Source organism: Gopherus evgoodei, unplaced genomic scaffold (genome assembly GCF_007399415.2).
Source record: "Gopherus evgoodei ecotype Sinaloan lineage unplaced genomic scaffold, rGopEvg1_v1.p scaffold_35_arrow_ctg1, whole genome shotgun sequence".
NCBI lineage: Eukaryota > Metazoa > Chordata > Testudines > Testudinidae > Gopherus > Gopherus evgoodei.
Genome location: NW_022060027.1, coordinates 5,812,141 through 5,833,439, shown reverse-complemented (window position 1 = coordinate 5,833,439; position 21,299 = coordinate 5,812,141). Strand labels below are relative to the sequence as shown.

The 21,299-nt window shown below is 62.2% G+C and overlaps 1 protein-coding gene across 1 annotated transcript; it reads right to left on the bottom strand.

Moving 5' to 3' along the window:
* Window positions 1-2,349: 2,349 nt before the first annotated feature.
* On the bottom strand, window positions 2,350-21,195 carry LOC115641728 (RNA binding protein fox-1 homolog 3-like). Its single transcript, XM_030545082.1, has 12 exons — window positions 20,046-21,195; window positions 15,634-15,867; window positions 7,605-7,748; window positions 7,304-7,357; window positions 6,428-6,520; window positions 6,141-6,201; window positions 5,817-5,870; window positions 5,172-5,304; window positions 4,907-4,946; window positions 4,173-4,240; window positions 3,660-3,732; window positions 2,350-3,215 (listed from the first exon to the last, which is right to left on the bottom strand). Exons 1-12 carry the CDS (start codon window positions 20,130-20,132, stop codon window positions 3,171-3,173), a joined length of 1,086 nt encoding a protein of 361 aa, XP_030400942.1. The 5' UTR covers window positions 20,133-21,195; the 3' UTR covers window positions 2,350-3,170.
* Between the last annotated feature and the right edge of the window lie 104 nt (window positions 21,196-21,299).

Below are 21,299 nucleotides of genomic sequence, written 5' to 3'. Positions count from 1 at the left end.
GAGAGAGCAGCAAGCAGGGGAGAGAGCGAGCGAGGAGCAAGCAGGGGAGAGAGCGAGCGAGGAGCAAGCAGGGGAGAGAGGGAGAGAGCAGCAAGCAGGGGAGAGAGCGAGCGAGGAGCAAGCAGGGGAGAGAGCGAGCGAGGAGCAAGCAGGGGAAGAGAGAGCAGCAAGCAGAGGAGAAAGCGAGCGAGGAGCAAGCAGAGGAGAGAGCAGCAAACAGAGGAGAGCAAGCGAGCGCTCGAGCAAAGGGGCCAGCGAGCGATTGACAAGCAAGCAAGAGAGAACACGTGCATGCAGCCAGGCAAGCAAACAGCGGAGCAGGAACCAGAGAGCGAGGAGCCAGGCCGGCAAAGGTGTGAGGACGGAGAGGAGTAAAAGGCGGAGCAGGGGGGAGAAAGGGAACGTGGCAGGAGAGAGCATCTGAGCAGCCCGGCGAGCGCAGGGAGAGGAAGCGAGCCCCAGCTTGGGCTACATCACCCCGAGCGACATGACAGGCCGATGTAAGCGCCAGTGGGACCAGAAACGAGACAGACTGTCAGGGTGAGCAAAGGGGGGGTGAGGACAGAGCCAAGCGAGCAAGAGCCGGGCTGGACGAGCAAAGGCGCGAGCAAGAAGCGTGTCGGGGCAAGCGAGCTGGTGAGGGAGAGGGACTGGAGCAGAGGGGCACGCCGGGGGCGATTGCACGGCCAGCGCTGGGACGAGAAGCCAGGAGCGAGCAGTCCTCAGCGAGTGAAGAGCACATGAGCGAGCACCTGCAGCTGGGTGAGTGAAAGTAACAGGCAAGCAAGGGGGCAGGGGGGCAAACGGGCCAGAGCTAAAGAGAGAGAGAGCTAATGCAAGCCACCGGGGGAGCAAAGGGGAGAAAGACCCTGAGTCTCCCCTGCCTTTGTCTCTCTCTCACGCGTGCGCACACACACACACACACACACGCACGTGCGCGCACACACAGAGTTGGGATAATAGGCGTCTATCACACACACACACACACACAGTTGGGGGGATAACAGGCATCTATATCACACACACACACACACAGTTGGGGGGATAATAGGCGTCTATATCACACACACACACACACACACACACAGAGTTGGGGGGGGATAACAGGCGTCTATATGAGAAAAAGTCACAAAAACGAGACTGTCCCTTTAAAAACAGGACATCTGGTCACCCTCACTGGAGGGCCAGGATGAGAAAGGCCAGGCCCTCAATGCAGGGGTGGGATGGGGGGGGACTGCAGTCAGTGACCCCAGGGGCAGGAGGGTGTAGAGCCAGCCATGCTCTCACTTCCCCAGGGTCTGAGCCTCCGAGCCCACAGAGGTAACCTCATTGGGGAGTCGCCATGGGTCAAACCCAGCCGGGATGGAGCACCGACGGGTGCACTGCAGCCAGGAGCCCTACACTGGGGACGGGGTCTGTCCCAGTTGACCATGTGGCTTTCCTGCTCCATGCAACCAGGGCAGCTTGGGCGAGGGGGACCCTACATCTCACCCTCTATCCTGCAAAGAGCCGGGTCCTTCTCCCAGGTGGCACAGGGCAGCGAGGGCTGCGCCAGCCCGCAGGCACCAAGCTGCTGGAGGATTGGCCTCACTGTACTGCCCTGTGCCCCGGGGCCCCGCAGCCCTGCCAGGAACCAGCAGCGGGAGGGAAGAGACAGAAATGCAGCACGAGAGAGACAGAGCGTGAAAGCGAAAGGCCGGAGAGCAGAGCCGAGAGCAGGGCTTTATTACAGCACAAGAAAACGGGGACAGGAGAGAGGCTTTGGCAGTCGAGCACTTTCCCTGAGAGACCGCGCTGGGGTGAGGCCGGGCGCATGCCCTGAAATCCGCCATGGTTCAAAGAGCTCGCAGCTCAACCTGCTTTCAATGCAACCCCGGCCTGGGACAGGCCCCCAGCCTAGTGTTTGCTGAGCACAAAAGACACCCCCCCCCCGGGGAGCTGAAAGAGCGCAGGATGCATGCAGGAGATAGGAGCGTTGGGGGGGGGGGAGAAAGCTGCAGAGAAATAGAGAGAGCCGAAGTAGGGCACTGAGAGAGACGGGCACTAGTTGGAAAAGGAATTCGGTCAATGTCGGGTCTCTGAGCCCAGGGACGAGATGCTGGGAAATTCAGTCTCATCTTCCCTGCTTAGCGGCTGCCTGAGGCCTCTGGCCACGATCCTGGGAACAGCCCTAGGTTTAGAATTTCCCCAGTTTTTCTTTTTTCTGTGGCAGTGGCTCCCAACCGGGGGAGGGAGGGGGTCCGCGAAGGTCTCCCGGGCGTCCATCAGCTCATCTAGACAGTTGTCCAATTTTACAACAGGTAACATAAAAAGCACCAGCCAAATCATTCCAATTTCATACAGACGAGGCCTGGTTTGACGGCTTGACAGACTATATTCTCCGGTAATGTCCCGTGTGGACTCGCACTGTATTAGACACACATTTGCTGCCATTTACTCATGCGTGCAAGCCAGGGCTGAAACTCTCAGAGAGTATTTCCCTCCCCCCAATGCCTCCCGTGCCCCAACATGCTATAAAATCTCCAGGGAGTTGGAAAATATTTCCCAGAGCTCTGCTCCAGACAGCAGCGGCTGAATTTAAGCCCTGGTGCGAGCAGATGCATGAGGCTGAGGTCGTTTTTAAGAGGGGTGAAACGTGGGGGGAGGCAAGACAGATCAGAGTCCTGAATGGGGTACGGTCGTCTGGGACAGTTGAGAACCACTGATTGAAAAGACCAAACGACCCCCTTTCCCGTGAGTGAAAGGGGTGAGGCCACCCAGCACCATCCTGCCCCGGGTGTGACGCAGGGATCTGATATTAAACGCTGGCTAAATTCACCCTCGTCTCCACTGCCTGGGGGGCAGCAGTGTTCCCCCCTCTGCACGTACCACTCCATTGTCTCTATGGCCAGGGGACCGGGGCCAGGCAAGAGCTGGGTAATAGGACACTGGGACCAGGCGTCCTTCCCCCCAGCAGATTCTGGGTAACACGGTGCTGGAGCCAGGCGGGGTTCCCCCCAGGGGATTCTGAGTAATGGGTCTGGGGTGCTAGAACCGGATGTCCCAACCCGTCCGTGTTGGGGGCAGGGGACTCGATGGAACATGCCCGTCGCTATTCACACCGAGATCTCAGAGTCCACTTCCCAGGCCCCTTCCCGTCACGGCCACCGGCCTTGTCAGCCCCTGGTTCCTCAGTATGGCGTGAAGCGGTTGTACCCTCCGCGGTACAGGCTGGCCTGCCGGGGCAGAGAAGGCGCCATTAGCATCAGCTGCTCGGCGGGGTGGGGTGAGAGAGGGAGAGGGCACCAGCAGGGCAGAGTGTGTGTGGGCAGGGGCTGCCTAGCAGCGTCTGGGGGGGGGGGGTCTCCCAGATGGGATTGAGGTTCTGGACAGGAGGGCGAGGCCACCAGGCTGGGCTTAGGGGCGTGAGCGGATCTGCCCAGGCAACCACCTCGGTCAGTGAGCAGAGTCACCTCCTTGGAAAGCACCAGTCTGTCGGCTGGGGGTCATGTTCAGGGAGACCCTCTGCCAGGGAGGAGCAGGGCCACCCGTGAGGCAGGCGGGGGCGAGGGTGCCGGAACATGCCTGCGCGACGCGGGGTGAGGCAGGGAGAGAATCGGGGAATGGGGCTCAGGGGCGGGCCCAACACGGGGCGGGGAGTCCCACCAGCTGCTGCTCACCATGGCCCCGACGCCGTAGGCTGGAGTGACGGCGTGGTGGTAAGGATCTGCTGTGGTGTAGACCCGGCCGTACCTGGGGTAGCAGAGCAGAGGCCGGTGTTAGGGAGTGAGCGAGCACACACGCACGCACGCGCACACACACACACACACACAGAGCCAGCTGTGCCAGGAGGAGCTGGTAGCAGCGGTTCCAGAACTGGCAGGGACATGCCCCCCCACCCACATTTTTTAAAAATGGGCCCCCCACTTTTAAACAAAAGAAAGATAAGCGCAGCATTCATGTCCCCTGCCGATTATTTCCCACCCCCGCAGAATAACTGATTCTCCCGGGGAGGCGCTGCTGTTACACCTTTAGCCCAGCAGGGGCTGCTGTGGTGCCAGAAGAGAGGGCAGCCGGCTCACCACCGAAGCAGCCAGCCGGGGACAGGAGGGGGGTGCTCTGGCCTTGGGCAGAGGGGGCCCCCCCACTTCTACAGCGCCCTTGGCTGGTATTCCCCGTGCCCTGACACTTACCCGTCGGTGTACGCCGCTGCCGTTGCCGCTGCCCCAGGGGGTTGTGCCACACGGTAAGCTGCATAGCCCTGAAACAGCCAGGAGGGGGGGTGAACCCGCAAGCAGCCCCTGCATCCTACACACACAACCCCGCCCACGATACCCTTCGAGGGCAGATCATGGGGGGGAGGAGCTTCCCTAATCGCTCCTGTTCCACAATGAAGGACCAGGGCTGATTCCCAGGGAGTGGACGTCTCCGTGCGCGCTCAAGGGAGGAAAGGGGCACTGAGGGCATGAATGGGGTGTGTGGGGGGTCCGATCTCAGGCTGTCATCCCCCCCTTTCCTCCCTCTGAGGCTGAAACAGACAGAGGGGTGGGGCAGTGCTCACAGGGCAGGGGAGAAATGCTTTGACCCCCAGGCCTCCTCTGCCCCAGCCCCTGCAAATTCCTAAACCCCAGCCACATATGCTAGCACAACCCAAGTCCCCCACACACAAACACACGCATACACACAGCTCCCCGGAGTGTAGGGCAAGGATTCAGGAGCCCGGGATGCTCCCACGGCAGCCCAGAGAGACAGGGACCCAGCGGGTAGGGGAGACATGCCAGGCACTGGTGGAGACCAGGTATAACCCCACACACACACACACGCACGCACACACACACACAACACGCCAGACCAGGTATAACCCCACACACACACACACGCACGCACACACACACACAACACGCCCACTGGAGCGCCAGAGGCTTACATAGATGTCGGTGCCATATAGCCCATCCGGGTACACCACACTGTGGAGAAAGGAGAAGGATCAGCTCCGGCCGTAAGCCCCCCCCCAGCACTGATACTGCCCCCCCACCCCATCCACATCCTCGCCCCAGATCCAGCTCCTCTGGCTGCAGGGTGCAAAGAAAGCGCCCCTCCAAAAGTGTCCCCTCCGCCCTCCTGACTGCCAGGATCGATGCCCAGCCTCCCCCACCCCCCCATGCCCCCGTTCCCACCCCCCACGGGCTCACCTCCCATAGGCAGGGACGGGCGACGGGGCAGGAGCTGCCCGGATCGGGCTGTAGATGGCTCGGCCACGGCCCCGGAGGCCCCCGCGATAGGCCAGTGCCGCCGGGGCCACCATCGGGTAGGGGATGGTGGCCACTGGGAACAGAGCAGACAGTCAGGACCACAGGGTGTGAGTGGGGGCGGGGGGGGTATAGGGGGCGAACGGGGGATGAGAAAGGGACGGGGCATGGGCAGTCAGTATAATAGGCCAGGGGAGGGTTGGGGCCCCACCTACGCTCTGCCCTGAGCCCCTACCCTCGCTCCCCTCTCCCCCCAGATTGGCGGGGGCTCAGGGGTCGGGCTGGTGCTCGGGATAGCCACCGGCCATGGTGGAGGGCTCCGGCCGGGGGTGGGTAGGATGTAGGGGCGGGGCTTCAGGCTTAAAGGGGGGCCGGGGGGGGCTAGGCTCCCTGAAAGGGGGGTTCACCCGCCGCCCCGAAGGGGGGTTCACCCGCCGCCCGTGATGGGTGGGTGACGGCGAAGCAGCAGACATGGGGCAGGAAGAGAAGATCCTCGTGGGGCCAGACAGGAGAGGGGGATGGAGATGCTGGTGGGGGGGACAGGCCTGGGGAGACACAATGGCAGCAGGGAGGGAGGGAAAGTCCCACCTGTGTAGAGGTCGGGGGCATAGACAGCACCAACCAAGGGATTGATCTTCCAACCTAGCCGCCGAGAGAGAAAGGGGGGCATCAGACCGGACGGGGGGGCCCAGCCCCCCTTCCCTCCCTGCCCCCCCCAGCTCAGCCCACGGCACCGGTCTCTCCCCACAGACCCGGCCGGGGGCACGTCAGAGACAGCCGCCTGCCCAGATGCCGGGGGATGGGGGCGTCCCTGTCCCCTGGCACCAGCAGCAGGAGGGGCCTGCACCCTGGCCGAGTGGGGGCCCTGCCGGGGGGGGGACACACCTCACCTCCCGCCCCACCCCCTTGTACCGTTCACAGCAGGCGCTGCTGGAGGCTTCTTGGTGACCACACGGGCCGTGGCGTTGTTCACCTGCCGGGGGGGGAGAGGTGAGCAAGTCTGGGGTCACGGCAAAGCCAACCCCCCCTCCCCACACACACACACATACAGCCATGGGGCTCAGAGCCAAGACACTGGACCCTGCCCGTGCCAGCTCCCCACGCACATCCCCCCACCAGATGGGCACAGAGCAAAGCTACCCCCCGCCCCCAGAGTGAAACCACCTGGGTCCCCCCCCGTCCCGCCATGGGGCACTGACCTCGATTTTCCTGCCCTCCACAACGGTGCTGTTCAGCTTCTCTCGCGCCTGGTCTGCATCCTGGCTGCTGTCGAAGGTCACAAAGCCAAAACCCTGCAGGACGGGGAGAGGCCGGGGAAGGATGAGGCTGCGGCTGGCTGGGGAGAGAGGGCGGCTATGGGGTGTGTTTGGGGGGGGGCACACAAGGGGTCATGCAGCTGCCCTGGCCAGGCCCCGCTGGGGGCTTTTAAACCCTGCCACATGCCCCATTTTCGTCCCCCTCAGGTTCTAGGGGCTCCCACCCCACACGGCTCCTCCTCTGCCCCAGTGTGACCTGCCTCGGCCCCGGGTTCCGTCTAGTCCCCAGCATTCACACACATACACACACAGTCACACAAACGCACACATGCTCACACACTCACACACACACAAACACACACTCATGCACACGCGCACACATGCTCACAGGCTCACATTCTCTCACACACACGCTCACACTCACGCACACATTCACACACATGCACACACACAAACACACTCACGCACATGCACGCACACACACGCATAAACACGCTCACACACACAAGCACAAACACACTCACAAAAACACACACACTCACGCACACACACATGCACACAGCGTCCCTCCCTGCCCCACGTCCTGGTTCGTGCCCCTCTGGACCTTCCCGCATGGGGGTCAGTGCCATGGGCAAAGCCTTGGCTGCAGAAAACCCAGAGAGGCCCTGAGCCATGGTGGGCAGGCGCTGCCCACTGGGTGGGCTCCGCTTCCAGACAATCCAGCAGCTGCCACCTTTCAGCCAGGCCAGGAACCTCTCCCGCCACCAGCAGCCTCTGCTGGGACCCCCCGGCTCCCCCCTCCCCCCGGCGCCCCCGCACCTTGGAGCCGCGTTCGTTGAAGATGATTTCCACGTCTAGGATCTTCCCGAATTGCTTGAAAAGGGGGGGTGGGGGGGACAAGACAGGAATCAGTGACCGACTCTCCAGAACCCAGTGGGGCCCCGACCAATCACAGGGCCCTAGAAGGGCCCTCGGTGACACACACACACTATGTGTGCTACACAACACCCCACCCCCAGGCCATCTGGGCCACAGGTGGTACCTTGTCCCCCCTTCACCATGGGGTACACACACACACACACACACACACACACCCAAAGCCCTGGGCTGCAGGACTCACCCCAAACATCTGCCGCAGGTCGGGGTCACGGAAGCGGAAGGGGATATTGGAGACGTGCAGCCGCTTGGGCTGGGATTTGCTGTCTTCGCTCTCTGCTTCCCGGCCGTCTGGGCTGAGCGCGGCCACGGGACTCTCCTCGGCTGGCTGGAGGGAACCCCAAGAGATAAACCGGACAGAGCTGGGGCAAAGAGACACTGGGATCCCCTGCATACCCCCACTGGAGCCCCAGGATCCCATTACAACCCCCCCACCAAGATTCCCTGCTATCCCCCTCCCCCGGAATTCCCCATCAACCCCCACAATGGGATCCCATAAGAACGGCCACACTGGGTCAGACCAAGGGTCCATCTTGCCCAGGGTCCTGTCTTCCAACATTGGCCAGTGCCGGGTGCCCCAGAGTGAATGAACAGAACAGGGAAACGTCAAGTTATCCATCCCCTGTCGCCCGTTCCCAGCTCCTGGCAGTCAGAGGTTTAGGGACACCCAGAGCATAGGGTTGCATCTCTGACCTTGGCTAATAGCCATTGACAGACCAATCCCCCATGAATTTATCTCAGTCTCTTTTTTTTTTAACCCCGTTCTACTTTTGGCCTACACAACATCCCCTGGCGAGGAGTTCCACAGGTTGACAGCACGCTGTGTGAAGAAACACTTCCTTGGGTTTATTATAAACCTGCTGCTTATGAATTACACTGGGTGACCCCTGGCTCTTGTGTACTAACGCTTCTCTACTCCCTTTCTGCAGGCTGTTCGTGCTGTTATCCCCTCCTTAGGCATCTATTTTCTATGTTGAACAGTTGCGGGCTTTTTCGTCTCTCCTCGTATGGAAGCAGCCCTGTACCCTTAGTCATTTTTGTTGCCCTTTGCTATACTTTTTCCAATTCTAATTTATCTTTTCTCGAGATGGGGCGACCAGAACTGCACGCAGTATTCAAGGAGTGGGCGTAGCATGGCTTTATATGGTGGCATTATGATCTTTTCTGCCTTATTCTCTATCCATCTCCATCTGGTTTAGACATCGTTCGCTTTTTTCGACTGCCACTGCGCACTGAGTGGATGTTTTCAGAGAACTCCTCTGCCATGGCTCCGAAATCTCTTTCTTGAGTGGTACCAGCTAATTTAGACCCCATCATTTTGGATGCGGAGTTGGGATTATTTTTCCATTTACAAAAGCCGTGTTGAGTCTTCCCCACCGTATCCTGTTCATCCGTGTGTCTGATCATTCTGTTCTTTACTAGAGTTTCTACCAATTTGCTCCTGGCGTCAGGTTTAACAACCTTTAATTGCCAGGTTTCAGAGTAGCAGCCGTGTTAGTCTGTAGCCACAAAAAGAACAGGAGTACTTGTGGCACGTTAGAGACTAACATTTATTTCAGCATGAGCTTTCATGGGCTACTGCTCACTTCTTCGGATGCATCTCTAAGGTGTTACCGGTACTCCTGTTCTTTCTTTAATTGCCAGGATCACCTCTGGAGCCTTTTTAAAAAAACAGCATTACATCAGTCATGTGCCAGTCACCTGGTCCAGAGGCTGATTTAAGCGATAGGTTACACACTACAGTTAGTCGTTCTGCAATTTCACAATGGGGTTCCTTCTGAACTCTTGGGTGAATCCCATCTGGTCCCGGTGACTTATTACTGTTTAGTTTAACATTTTTTTCCAAATCCTCCTCTACTGACACCTCAATCTGGGACAGTCCCTCAGATCTGTCACCTAAAAAGAACAGCTCAGGTGTGGGAATCTCCCTCCCACCCTCTGCCATGAAGACCGATGCAAAGAATTCATTTAGCTTCTCCGCAACGGCCTTATCGTCCTTGAGTGCTCCCTTGACCGGCCAGTGGCTCCACTGATTATTTGTCAGGCTTCCTGCTGCTGATGTACTTAAAAAATTTTTTTTGCTCTTAGTTTTTGTGTCTTTTGCTAGCTGCTCTTCAAATTCTTTTTTGGCCGCCCCAACTTTACTTCTGCGGCTGACTTGCCAGAGTCGATGCTCCTTTCTATTTTCCTCAGTAGACTTCGACTTCTAATTTTTAAAAGATGTCCTCTCGTCTCTAACCACACCTCAGTTGTTTAGCTATGGGCACAGGTTTTGGGGGAGGGGGATTGTGGTCCTCTTACTTCTTTTTTCTTAATTGGGGCATACATATAGTGGGAGCCTTTCTTACGGGGGCTTTAAAAAGTGTCCATGCAGTTTGCAGGCATTTCATTTTTGTGATGCCTCTTCTCTCTTTGCCAGCACACCGGGATCTCCAGCTATCTCCCTTTTACACCTCTCCCCAATGATATTCCCGTTTCCCCTCCCACCCTTGTCCTGTAGCACCTCTGCGCCGGGGGGGAGCTGGGGAGGGAACAGCCTCGACCATCTCACTTGAAGGTTCAGTGATTCATGCCCTTGTCCCTTCAGAGTCAGTTCGGGAGGGAACAACCCCCACCACCACCACCCCATTCAGTGGGTGCTCCAAGCGCCGTCCCCCCTCCCTCCTGTCCCCTGCAGCATTGCCTGGGAGACAGGCCCCTGGTGCCCCGGCATTGACACCGGCCGAGACGAGACAGCAGCTCTGGCTCCTGATCCCCCGTTCAGGGCCGAGGATCAGGGGGTCTCCAGCCCCGTCGGCGGACAAGCCGGGGCAGGGGATCCAGGGAAATTCAGTGCCGGGACCTCTGGCTCCCAGCCAGGAACCAGGTGTGAGCCGTGGCTGGGCACAAGATGCTGAGCCGTCGGGGAGCAGGCACGAACGCACCCAGAGGTCCTGGGCCGTTGGGTTAGCACACGCTGGCACAAGCAAGGCAGTTAGTGACAAGAAGCAAGGGGGGTTTAGTGGGGGAGAGGGGGCTGGGATGGGCTTTTCCACCGCGCTAGGAGCTGAAGGAATCCCGCCCCTCCCACAGGGATGGAGGCTTCTCTCCTCTGCCCATGCAGACGGCTCAGCTCAGCCCAAGGCCTCAGATCTCAGACATCCTCCAATGCACGGGCCAAGATGCCGCATCCGGGGTGTCGCCCATCGCACGGAGCACAGCCACCAGGTCAGAAGGCGTGAAACCGGTTACCCAGCTAGAGAGACGGGGTTGAACTTGTCTTTAACCTTTTCCCTGGGGCCTCTCAGGAGGGGTGGGGCATGTGCATTCATGTGTGTGTGTGCGCGCACACATGGGGAGAGTGCGCACACGCCCCTGTTCCAGCCCAGGCGTGGGGCTGCGTGCAAACTGTGTGGGTGCCCGTGGGGAACGTGTGCTCCTGCAGAGTGTGTGGGGGTGAACATGTGTGCACATGAGGGGTGTGCGGGTGGGGGGTGGGGTTGGATGCTCACACAGCAGGGGTGTGTGCAATGCAAACGCCCCCGTGCATAGGAGTGAAGAGTGGGTGTGCGCCCTCAGTGCACGCGCACGGGAGCAGGGGTGTGCATGCGTGGCATGACTGTCTGTGAAGTGTCGGTGCGTGCGTGTGCCAGGCTGGTGTGTGCGGCCTCCGTGCAGTGGGGGGGGTGTGCAATACACTTGGTGGAGGTGCGACGGGGGGTATGTGTGATATGCTCACGTAAGCATGCGTGTGCACAACTGTTTGAAACATCCCTTTCCCTCGGCCGTGTGAACAGTCCGATGTGCTGCAGCCACACCCAATGCTCTGCCCTGGGCCTCCCAGTGGCTCAGAGCAAGGGGGTTCACCCGAGCAGCTTTCCTCTCTCTAACTATGTCCCCGCCCCCCCCGCCCCCTGCCTCCAGCCCTCCCCCAACTCTCCATGGACCAGTCACCTAGACCCGGAGCCGCTCCGCCCTTAAAGACAAGTTCAACCGGGATCGCCCCTGCCGAAGCCCAGGGACGGTATCCAGCCGGGGTGGGTGGGAGTGGTGAGGGGGTGCAGAGAGAAACTGAGGCAGGCAGGTGCGGCGCCGGGGGGTGAGTAGGGATGATCGAGGCGGATCACGGATTAATGCTACTAGGCCCGAGAAACGTGACGGATTCCAAGATGCCTGGGACAAAAACCTGCTTTTGCCGGGAGATCCGCCAGCGCCGCTCCCAACGCCCCAGGGGGGCCCTAGCCGGAGAGGGGGGGAAGAGACAGAGTCATTCGCCACATCGCTAGGAGCCAAGAGGCATCTGATCCGGCGGCGGCCGCGGCCGGTGGGAGGAAAGGCCCTCGGAGAAGAAACCCCCCTGCCAGCCACCCCCGGCCAGGCCTTGCACGGACACCCCGGTGATTATATCCCACACACGCTCCTCCAGCATTCGCCGCGATCTCTCCTCGCCGGGCTAGGACGTTTGGCAGGCGTGGCTTGGGGGGAGGTCACAGGTCTTGAGGGGACCCATTTCCCAGCGGGCAGGAGGGGAACGCTCAGCTGCAGAGTTACGTCAATGTCCACACTCCAGACTTGGTCCCACCGAGGACCCTGGAGAGCCTTCCCAAAAGTGGGGGGGCTGGGGGCCCCCCTGAGGCCCTGCCCCCCAAGTCCCCTTCCCCCCAAGGGCCCGCCCCCACCCCTCTTCTCCCGCAGGCCCCAGCCAAGCCAGAAGCCAGAGTGGGGCTGGGGAGAAAGCAGCCCCCTGCCTGTGTCTCCAACCCCCAGGACCCCCACCCAGGGCAGATGGGGGGACCCAGCCTCCCCACAGCTGCCCGCACAGGTCTCCCCAACCCAGCTCTGGCAGGGGGGCCTCAGAGACGCAGCCCGGCCATGATAGGAGTCAGGCGGGGAGCTGTGGGGAACCCACGTAGCGTTGCAGACCTTCCACCTGCCCTGGGCCGGGCGGGGAGCCTGGTGGGCGGGGCCCCAGGTAGGGGGCTCTCAGCCCCCTTACACCATGGGCAGGGGGAGGGTCCGCATGGTCCCACAACTGCCTAGGCTCCATGCCGGTGGAGAAAGAGGTGGGGTCCGCCCTAGTGAAAAGTGGACAAGCCATGACCTCCCCTCCTAGCCCCCCGGTTCCAGCACCCCTGGTCTCACCAATGTATGTTCCCTATTACACCAATATAACACCACCCCGGGGGCTCCCCACTCCCAGCTGGGAGCCCAGCTGCTGGGAGGCTCCCAGGAGGGAGGTGGGAACCTCGGGAGGCTGAAGTTTCTAGCGTACACATGCCCTGCCTAGTCACCCCGCATCTCGGCGCTGAAGCCCCCAGACCGAGTCTGTTTGGAGTCCCCAGAGGATTCAAGTGCATTGTTGCAAAGTCTCCCGCAGTTTGGTCATCCGCTTCAATCCCCAGCTCTCAGAGTCACGTGATTGTGAGACAATCTCACCTAGCATTGACAATAAAAAAAAAACCCCACAACCCTAAAAAACTGGATGCTTCTCGCCCACCTGGCTGAGGTGGGAAACGGGACGCGAGGCCGAGTGCGCAGAACCCGCAGTGGGCTGTTTCGCTCATCTCACGATTTTGGGGCCGCATTGTGGGTTTTGGACACGGGGCGAGGGGCTGAAATGCTGAAGACACAGGTCTAAGGCAACCATCCCAGCCTGGCAAGGGCACAAAAGCATCTCCCTTTGGGGGGGGGGGGGCACAGCACCCTCTGCTGGCTCCATGAGGTGCTGCAAACACAGAGCGCCTCAGCAACAAACCCAGAACTCTGGGGCAGCCCAGAGCCCCTTGGGGATCCCAGCCTGAGCCCGCAGTTTGTTCTCACCAAACCCCAAAGCAGGCCCGCATCTGGGTGATGGAAGCTGGGCATCCAGAAATGCAGCCTCCCTCACTGACAATCTGAGACTCAAACTGCCAGCACAGGGGGGGCAGAGGGGGACCACAGGCCCGTGCCCCTCCCCCTTTTAGCACAAGAAACATAGCGCAGAATCAAAGTTCCCCGCAGATTTTTCTTCCCCTCCCGGAGAATAATCGGTTGGGCTGGGGAGGCGCCGCAATGACACATTTCGCCCACCAAGGGAAGCTGCAGTGCCAGAAGAGAACTGCTGGCAGAGGGAGGGGCCACTTTGACCTTGGCTTGCCCCCCCTTGCCCCCACCACACACACACTCACATACACACTTCTACAAAGGTCCCTTCACAATCTGCTGCCCCCAAACTCCTTCCAGACTCAGGCCGGACCTCCTGAAATCCCGCTCCACAAACACCAGCCTGGGGGCAGCTGTCCAACCCCCATCTCCAGCATGCAGCTCTCCTGTCCCCACCCCCTAGCCCCTTCCCGGGCTACCGGTACCGGTACCGCGCTGCTGGCTGCTGCGTCATTTACCGTCCCTGGTTGCTCAGCGTCGCTCTCACCCGGGGGCTGGAAGACTTTCATCTTGCAAAGGGCGGCACAACAGGTTCGGGGTGGCGGGGGGACGCAGGGTCGGTTGCCACTGAGCAGAGCAGATGGGGGTGGGGGGCTTTTTCTAGGGCACAAAGGGATGTGAAATCTGGAGGGGGGACTTCTGAGCAGGGGGGGAAGTGGAGGGCTCTGTGCCACCCCATTCTGGGTGTAGGGGCAGGTTGGGGGGGGGCACCCAGAGATTCCCAATCAGTGCAAAAGCCCCTGGTTGAAGAGGGGGGGCTAGTTCTGAGCACCCATCTCAGGGCTCCAGCCCCGAACCGGCATCCCCAGGATTGGGGGGTGGCCAGGGGCACTCCATGCTGCCACCCCTCCCACCCCCCGCATCCATGCTCTCCATCTGGGGACCCCAAGCAGCAGGGGCATGATCTGAATTGATGAGCAGCCCAGATGACAGTGGTGCGGAGGGGGGGTAGATTCTCGGGGGTGAGGGGGGCTCCCTGGGGCAGGGAAGTGTCTCACTGGGGTCCCCCACGGAGGTGGTGGGGTGTGGCCCCTGTTTCCCAGGGGTTCAGAGGACACCGTGTCCTTCCCAGAGCTGTTTGTGCATTTGTGGCTGGGGGGGGCGGCGTGGGGAGGGGACCAGGAATGCACCATTTGTTCCATGTGGAGATAAACAGCTGCCGGCGTTGGGGGGGAGGGAGGAATCCGATCCCGAGGGGGCAGGCGACACCATGACCCGATATGGGCAGAGAGCTCCAGAGCCCAGGGAAGGGGACGCCCAGCTGCCTGGAGATGGAGGGGGGGGGGGATCACCTTAGCCCCCAGCACCGGGCGTGAGGGGGGTGTCCAGTCCTCCCCCCCAACAGGGGCCTGTGTCACACTGAACCTGGGACCTCCAGGGCTGAGGGCAGGAGCCCTCAGAGCAACTGGCTGTTAGCTGAGTCTGTAGGGCAGATGCATTTTCTCTCTAAGGAGGTCTCGGTACCCCGGCATGTGGGTTACATGTGCCCCCACTCCCCCCCCCCAAACGCACAGATCTTGGCAGCCGAGGGTCAAGGCACGAGGGGGGGAGCTTGGGATCGAGGGGAAGGTGGGGGAGAGTTAGGATCCAAACACCCATGGCCCTCACCACTCCATGCCGGGGAGATCACCCTCTTCCCTAGCCCGGTGCTGGCCGAGCGGGGGCACCAATACCCGAGGGGGGGCTGCAGAGCGATCTGCACTCAGGTGAAGCGGCCACGTTCCTCCTGGCCCCTGTGGGCCCAGATCCCAGCCCCCCCACCGCTACGGAGACGCCACCAGTGCCCTCCAGCCATGACCCCGATCCGCCTCCGATGGGGGACGCTGGGGGGCAGAGAATAGACACAGCGCCGTGCGCCCTGATCCACCCCCTATGGGCCTTGGGGGGCAGAGAACAGCCACAGCACAGTGCGCACCGATTCTGCCCCCTATGGGCCTTGGGGGGCAGAGAACAGCCACAGCACAGTGCGCCCCGATTCCGCCCCCTATGGACCTTGGGGGGCAGAGAACAGCCACAGCACAGTGCACCCTGATTCCGCCCCCTATGGGCCTTGGGGGGCAGAGAACAGCCACAGCACAGTGCACCCAAACCAGGCCCCAATCCAGCCTCTGTGGGGTCCACCTTGGCTACAAAGGCCCCATGCCAACATCTCTGCCCACTTGGCACTGGGGCGGGACGGATTCCTGTAGGAGGGGTTGCTGGAGGGAGCGGCAAGGGGGGTGCAGGGAAGGAGGCCTGCGGGGCCCCTGAGACATGCAGCAGAAGAAAGGGGCAGGAGGGCATCTCCCAGGCGAAAGGGGCCAGGCACTCACCGCGGGGGGAGGAGGCAGGGCTGGCACCAGGGGCTCCGGTGGGGCGGCGTGCTCCGGGTGGGGCTGGCCAGCCGGGTAGAGGCACAGACCGTGCTCAGCGGGGGTCTGCGGCGGGTAGTCCTGCAGGGCGCCGGGTGGGCGGAAAGGTGGGGGCAGCCGGGCCGGGGCCGGGGGGTACGGGGCAGGGTACGTCTGAGTCATGGGGTCAGCGGGGGCAGCGGCATCCTGGCTACCCTGCCGGGGAAAGAAGAGGAGAAGTGAGACCAGGAGCAGGAGCCAGGCCCTCCCCCATCCCCACTTAGCACCAGGGAAAGGGTCCCCCCTGCCCGGAGTAACACACAACATCTAGCTGAGAATAGAACCCAGGAGTCCTGGCTCCCAGCCCCTACCCTGTCTCTAACCCACCAGAGCCCCCTCCTCTCCCAGAGCCAGGGAGAGAACCCAGGAGTCCTGGCTCCCAGCCCCTACCCTGGCTCTAACTCACTGGACCTCCCAGAGCTGGGGAGAGAACCCAGGAGTCCGGGCTCCCAGACCCCCCTGCTCTAACCCACCAGCCCCCGTGCCCTCCCAGAGCCGGGGAAAGAACCCAGGAGTCCTGGCTCCCAGACCCCCCCTCCCTGAGCCAGGAGAGAACCCAGGAGTCCTGGCTCCCAGACCCCCCTTCCTGAGCCAGGAGAGAACCCAGGAGTCTGGGCTCCCAGCCCCTACCCTGGCTCTAACCCACCAGAGCCCCCTCCTCTCCCAGAGCCAGGGAGAGAACCCAGGAGTCTGGTCTCCCAGCCCCTACCCTGGCTCTAACTCACTGGACCTCCCAGAGCTGGAGAGAGAACCCAGGAGTCCTGGCTCCCAGCCCCTACCCTGGCTCTAACTCACTAGACCTCCCAGAGCTGGGGAGAGAACCCAGGAGTCCTGGCTCCCAGATCCCCCCTCCCTGAGCCAGGAGAGAACCCAGGAGTCCGGGCCCCCTGTCACAGGGAAACCCACCCACCTACACTGGGCACCAGCCCCATCCCAGCAGCTGCCTGAGGCCCCCGGCCTGGCTGGGGGATGCTGCCTTTGGCCCCCGGCCCAGGGGCTATAAGGCCAGCTTGGGGGGGGGGTACTGCATCCTAGCAGCAGCCAATGGGGAGAGTGACAGGGTGCGGGAGGGCGTCCCATTGGCCGCCCCTTATCAACCCTCCCCCCGCCCCCCAGGCCCTATTTGGGCTGTCGCCTTTTTCAGCTGTTTGAGGATTTTCTAACCCTGGCAGGGAGCAGCCCGACAGCTGCAGGGTCTGCCGGCCCCCCCCCCGGGACACCTCCCAGCCCAGGGGGAATCTGCCCCCCCGGGACAACCCCAGCAGCCCCCAGCCCAGAGAGAACCTGCCCCCCCGGGACACCCCCCCCAGCAGTCCCCAGCCCAGGGAGAACCTGCCCCCCCGGGACACTCCCCAGCAGCCCCCAGCCCAGGGAGAACCTGCCTCCCCCGGGACATCCCCCCAGCAGTCCCCAGCCCAGGGAGAACCTGCCCCCGCCCCCACAGACCTGGGAGTCAGCGTCCCTGCCCCAGCCCCAGCCCCAGGCATGGGGCAAACCCGGCATCCTGCTCCCCAGGAAGTGGGCAGGAAGTGAGGGGTCCCCACATCTCTCTCTGCACCCTTCCCTCCTGCACACCTTCACTCCCCCCTCCCTCCTGCACTCCCCTCCACTCACCCCTCCCTCCATCCATTTATATAAGAATTCTTCCAGCCCCCCTCTACACACACAGTGACCCCCCCCCCTCTCTCCCTGCCCACATCCACCCCTGTATCCCCCCAGCCACCCCTTCGGGAGCTGACCCTCTCCCGGGTTCGGCCTGGTCTGTGCCCGGCCTTCGTCCCGCTGGGCCCTGGGGAATCCGTTCCCCTTTTAATAACCACTGGGGCTGGATAGGACCAGCCCTGCGGCTGAGGTCCCCGTCTAGCAGGGTAAGGGGGCTTCAGCCCCCAGCGCCGCTCTGCCCCTCGCTTCCTTCACCCCACTGCAGCTGCTGCAGCTCTGCGCCCCGTTCACGGGCTTTGCTTTGTCCTGAGCGGACGCTCGGGGCCTGCGAAAGGCCCAGACTCGCTTCCTCCGGCCGGTGCGTTAAGACTTCGCGTCTCCTGCAGTTCAGACTGGGGGGGTGATTGCGTAATATCGCGGCAGGAAAACGCCCAGTGAGGCAAAAAATCAGCTGGGGTCACGTCAGGCCTGAGGGTTTAAAGGGGGGGGCAGATCCGCAGGTCACAAGCCGCATGGTGGCTCTTTAACAGTTCAAGGGTGACCCATGGAGCCTCTCTCCCCCCAGGCCCCCGCCCATTCTCCATCTACCAGACTGGAGGGGGGACTTGGGGTTTCTGCCCTGCGGCACGGTGGGGGGGCTTCTGTCCAGTGGGGAGAGGGCACTGGGGGGGGTTCAGCCTCGTGATCCCCTTCCTCTCAGCCCCGGCGGGTGCCTCCTATGGGGAAAAGCCCTGAGCCCCCCTTCCCCGCAGGGCAGAAGCCCCGAGCTCCATCAGGCCTGATTTTGAATGGTCCAAAGGGCGGCGTAGGCGGCTCGGAGGGCAGCAGGTGGGGCCACCCCGGCTTTACGCGGCGCCAGCACCTTGTTCTTAAACCCACCGGGCGTTTCCCCGGTCCCGCGCTGACCGTCGCTGCCTCCCCGCCCTTTGCCACGGCTTTGGGCCGCCACCAAGCCGACGGGGCGAGCGGCAGCGGGACGGTTTTGGGTAGACAACAGCCCCTGGGGGGCCTCCTTGAAGGGGGAGGGGGCAGCAGCAGGTCCCCGAGAAGTGGTTGGGGCCTGACGCTGAGCTCTGATGGGGGGGGATTGCAGGTGGGTCACCCCGAATGCTGGGAGCAGGGGGAATATAATCAGAGCCCGTGCGGGCCCTGAGCAGGAATATCCCCCCCCCCCCATCCTAAACCAGGCAGGTTCTTATAATAAAAAGTGAAGGGGGGGGGGAGAACCTGCTGCTCCAGGCTTAGTCTGCCAACCCCACCCCCATGTGGGGCCCAGCCTCTCATACATAGATAAGACCTCCCTTTCCCCCCCCCCCCCCGCCGGCTCCCCCAGCCCCCACAGCTGCTTTCAGCAGCCGCTATCAAGGCATCTGGCTGGATATAAATAGCAACACCTTCCCCAATCACTCAAGGCATGGGGGGGGCAGCGAGGGGAGATGGGGGGGGACAAAGGCCCGTGGGTCCTGCCCCTCTGCCTTCCGGACCCATGGAGGAGGGGGAGGGACGGGGGGTGGGATACAGGCGCCACAAACCCCCATCACCCCCCCGGGGTGTCTCTAATACAGGGGTGGGGGCAGGGCTGCATAAACACAAGTGTCCCCACTTCCCCCCAATCCCGAGGGGCTGGGTCCCCCCTTCATGTTGCACTCGACAACGCCGCCCTCCCACATAGGACAGGCTCCAAAATGGAGCTACCATGGCCGAGGGGCAGGGATCCACAGTGGGTCTCAGGAGAGGCGCCCGCGGGGGGAGACAGGTGCAGCGAGGGGACAGGGATTGGGAGGGTGTGGGGGCGGGTGCCACTACCTGCCCCTTCCTATAAAGCCACAACCAGGGGGCAAGTTTGCAAAATGCCACGGCCACAGATTCAGACCGGACCTGAGAAAAATGCTTGGCCAGGGGAACTCCCTGCTACATGATCTCGCTGAGAGCACAAGTTTAGCACGGGCTGGCTGAAAGCAGAAAGGACGGCGCCCCTGCTTCCTGTTGCTTTGGGGGCAAACCCTGACATGAAGGAGGCTGGTTATCTCCCCCCACCCCCCACCCCACCCAGCTGTGGGTTTCTGGCCCCTTCCTTTGTAGGGAGCTGGTGCTGGGCCAGACAGGTCCCCAATCCAATGGGCGCTGGCCTGGGGCCCCTTCATCCAGTCCTCGCCATGCAGCCCCAAGGCACAGCGGCACTGCGGTGACAGAGGCAGAGGGTGGCGTGGGCTGGGACCCTTGGACACAACTTACATCGGGGCTCACCAGGCCAAGGGGGGAGCACAGACCAGCAAGGGCCCCCCTCCCCCCCGCTGCAGAGGTAGGCGAGCACCCATCTGCTCTAAGGTCAAACCCCCCCCAGGGTAAGGGCAGAAGATGTGAATCCTGCTGCCCCTGAGGTAACTCTCAGACTCGGAGAAGCTGAATTCACTGGGCCCCCGGCCTCTCCAGCCTTCCCCGAGAGCTACAAATAGCACTTCCCATACATGGCCGCCCGTCTCCGCTATCTGACCTCCCGGGAGACGGGGGCCCCCCAGAAAGGAGACAAGGAATCCAGGAAGCAAGGGGTTATCTCCCCGCGGTGCTGACAGGCCCGAGGTGTTACAGGGGCTCCTGGCTCCCAGGCACGGCCGGTCACCGCAGGGGGCCACAGACACACACCCACACACACACAGAGGGGAAGCGTGTACCTGAACCAGGCCCGGGTAGCACTGGGGCACCTGCGGGTACACAGGCAGGCTGTACGGGTGGAGCACCACAGCCGGAGAGGACAGCATGGCTCGTAGGCCCCGGCCCCACACAGGGCGGCACAGCGAGGGTCCCACAGCCCCAGCAGCCAGCTACGCGGGGTCCGTCTCTCCGCCCCGAGCTGTGCGTTGGGCACTTGGTGGAGGGGAGGGAGCCGGGGGCTGAGTGGCAGCTGGGACAGTGCCACTGAGAAACACCGACAGCTGCTGGGACTTGGTGACGCTGCCACAGGTGGGGGGGGGGCAGGCCCCTCCTCCCCAGCTCAGCAGAGCCCTCCTCAGAGACAGGGACCGACTGATCCCAAAAGCAGCTCCCGCTCCCAGCTGTTCCAAGCACCTGCGCGTGCAGAGAGGTGAGAGACGAGGACTGGGCACACACCGCCACGTGCCTGGCACACGCAGCCGGCTCTCCGCAGCGGGTGCCCGCACCCAGCCCCCAAACACACACCTTCCACCTCCAAACAGCCGGGTGCTCGTCGCACCCAGCCAGCGCCCATGAAAACCTGTCTCCAGCGTGCATGCCTGTATCCCCCAATGCCCAGCCAGTGCCCACGCCACCCAGTCACGTAATCCCCAAGCCCAGACACGAAGCACCCACAGACCATACAGGCAGCTACGCAGCGCTTAATCTGTGCCAGGTCTGAGCCCCAGCACCTCCGGGCCTGGCCGCTCCGAGCCCCCTGGGCACCTCCGGGCCTGGCCGCTCCAAGCCCCCCAGGCACCTCCGGGCCTGGGCGTGGGAGTTATGAAAGTAAAAAAAAAAATTTGCTTGAGCCCCAGAATCGCTTCCATTACAAATGAAGCCCTGCAGCCAAGATAATGCCCCGGGGTCCCCAGTCAGTGACAGGCCCCAGCCCCCAACGGAGCCCAGCACCAATTTTCTCCCCACACACAAAGACACCTCCCCAGTGGTGAAAGCATAATGGCCAAGAGGCTTCAAACGGCAACGCAGGCACATCTCCCCCCTGGGGTCCACTGAGTAAGGGAGGGGGCAGGGAGCTGGGACCCTTCCCCAGGGCTGAAAGCAGGTGTGTGCGGGGAGCCGGCAGGGCCTGTCCGCGCCTGAGCCGAATAGAACCCAGGCATCCCAAAGTCTCAGCTGGGTGCCCCCCAAACCCCCAGTCCCCGTTCCCACCCCCACGCTGCCCTCAGTTTCCTCCCCCACAAGAAACCCAGCCCCAGCCCCACCCCAGGCAA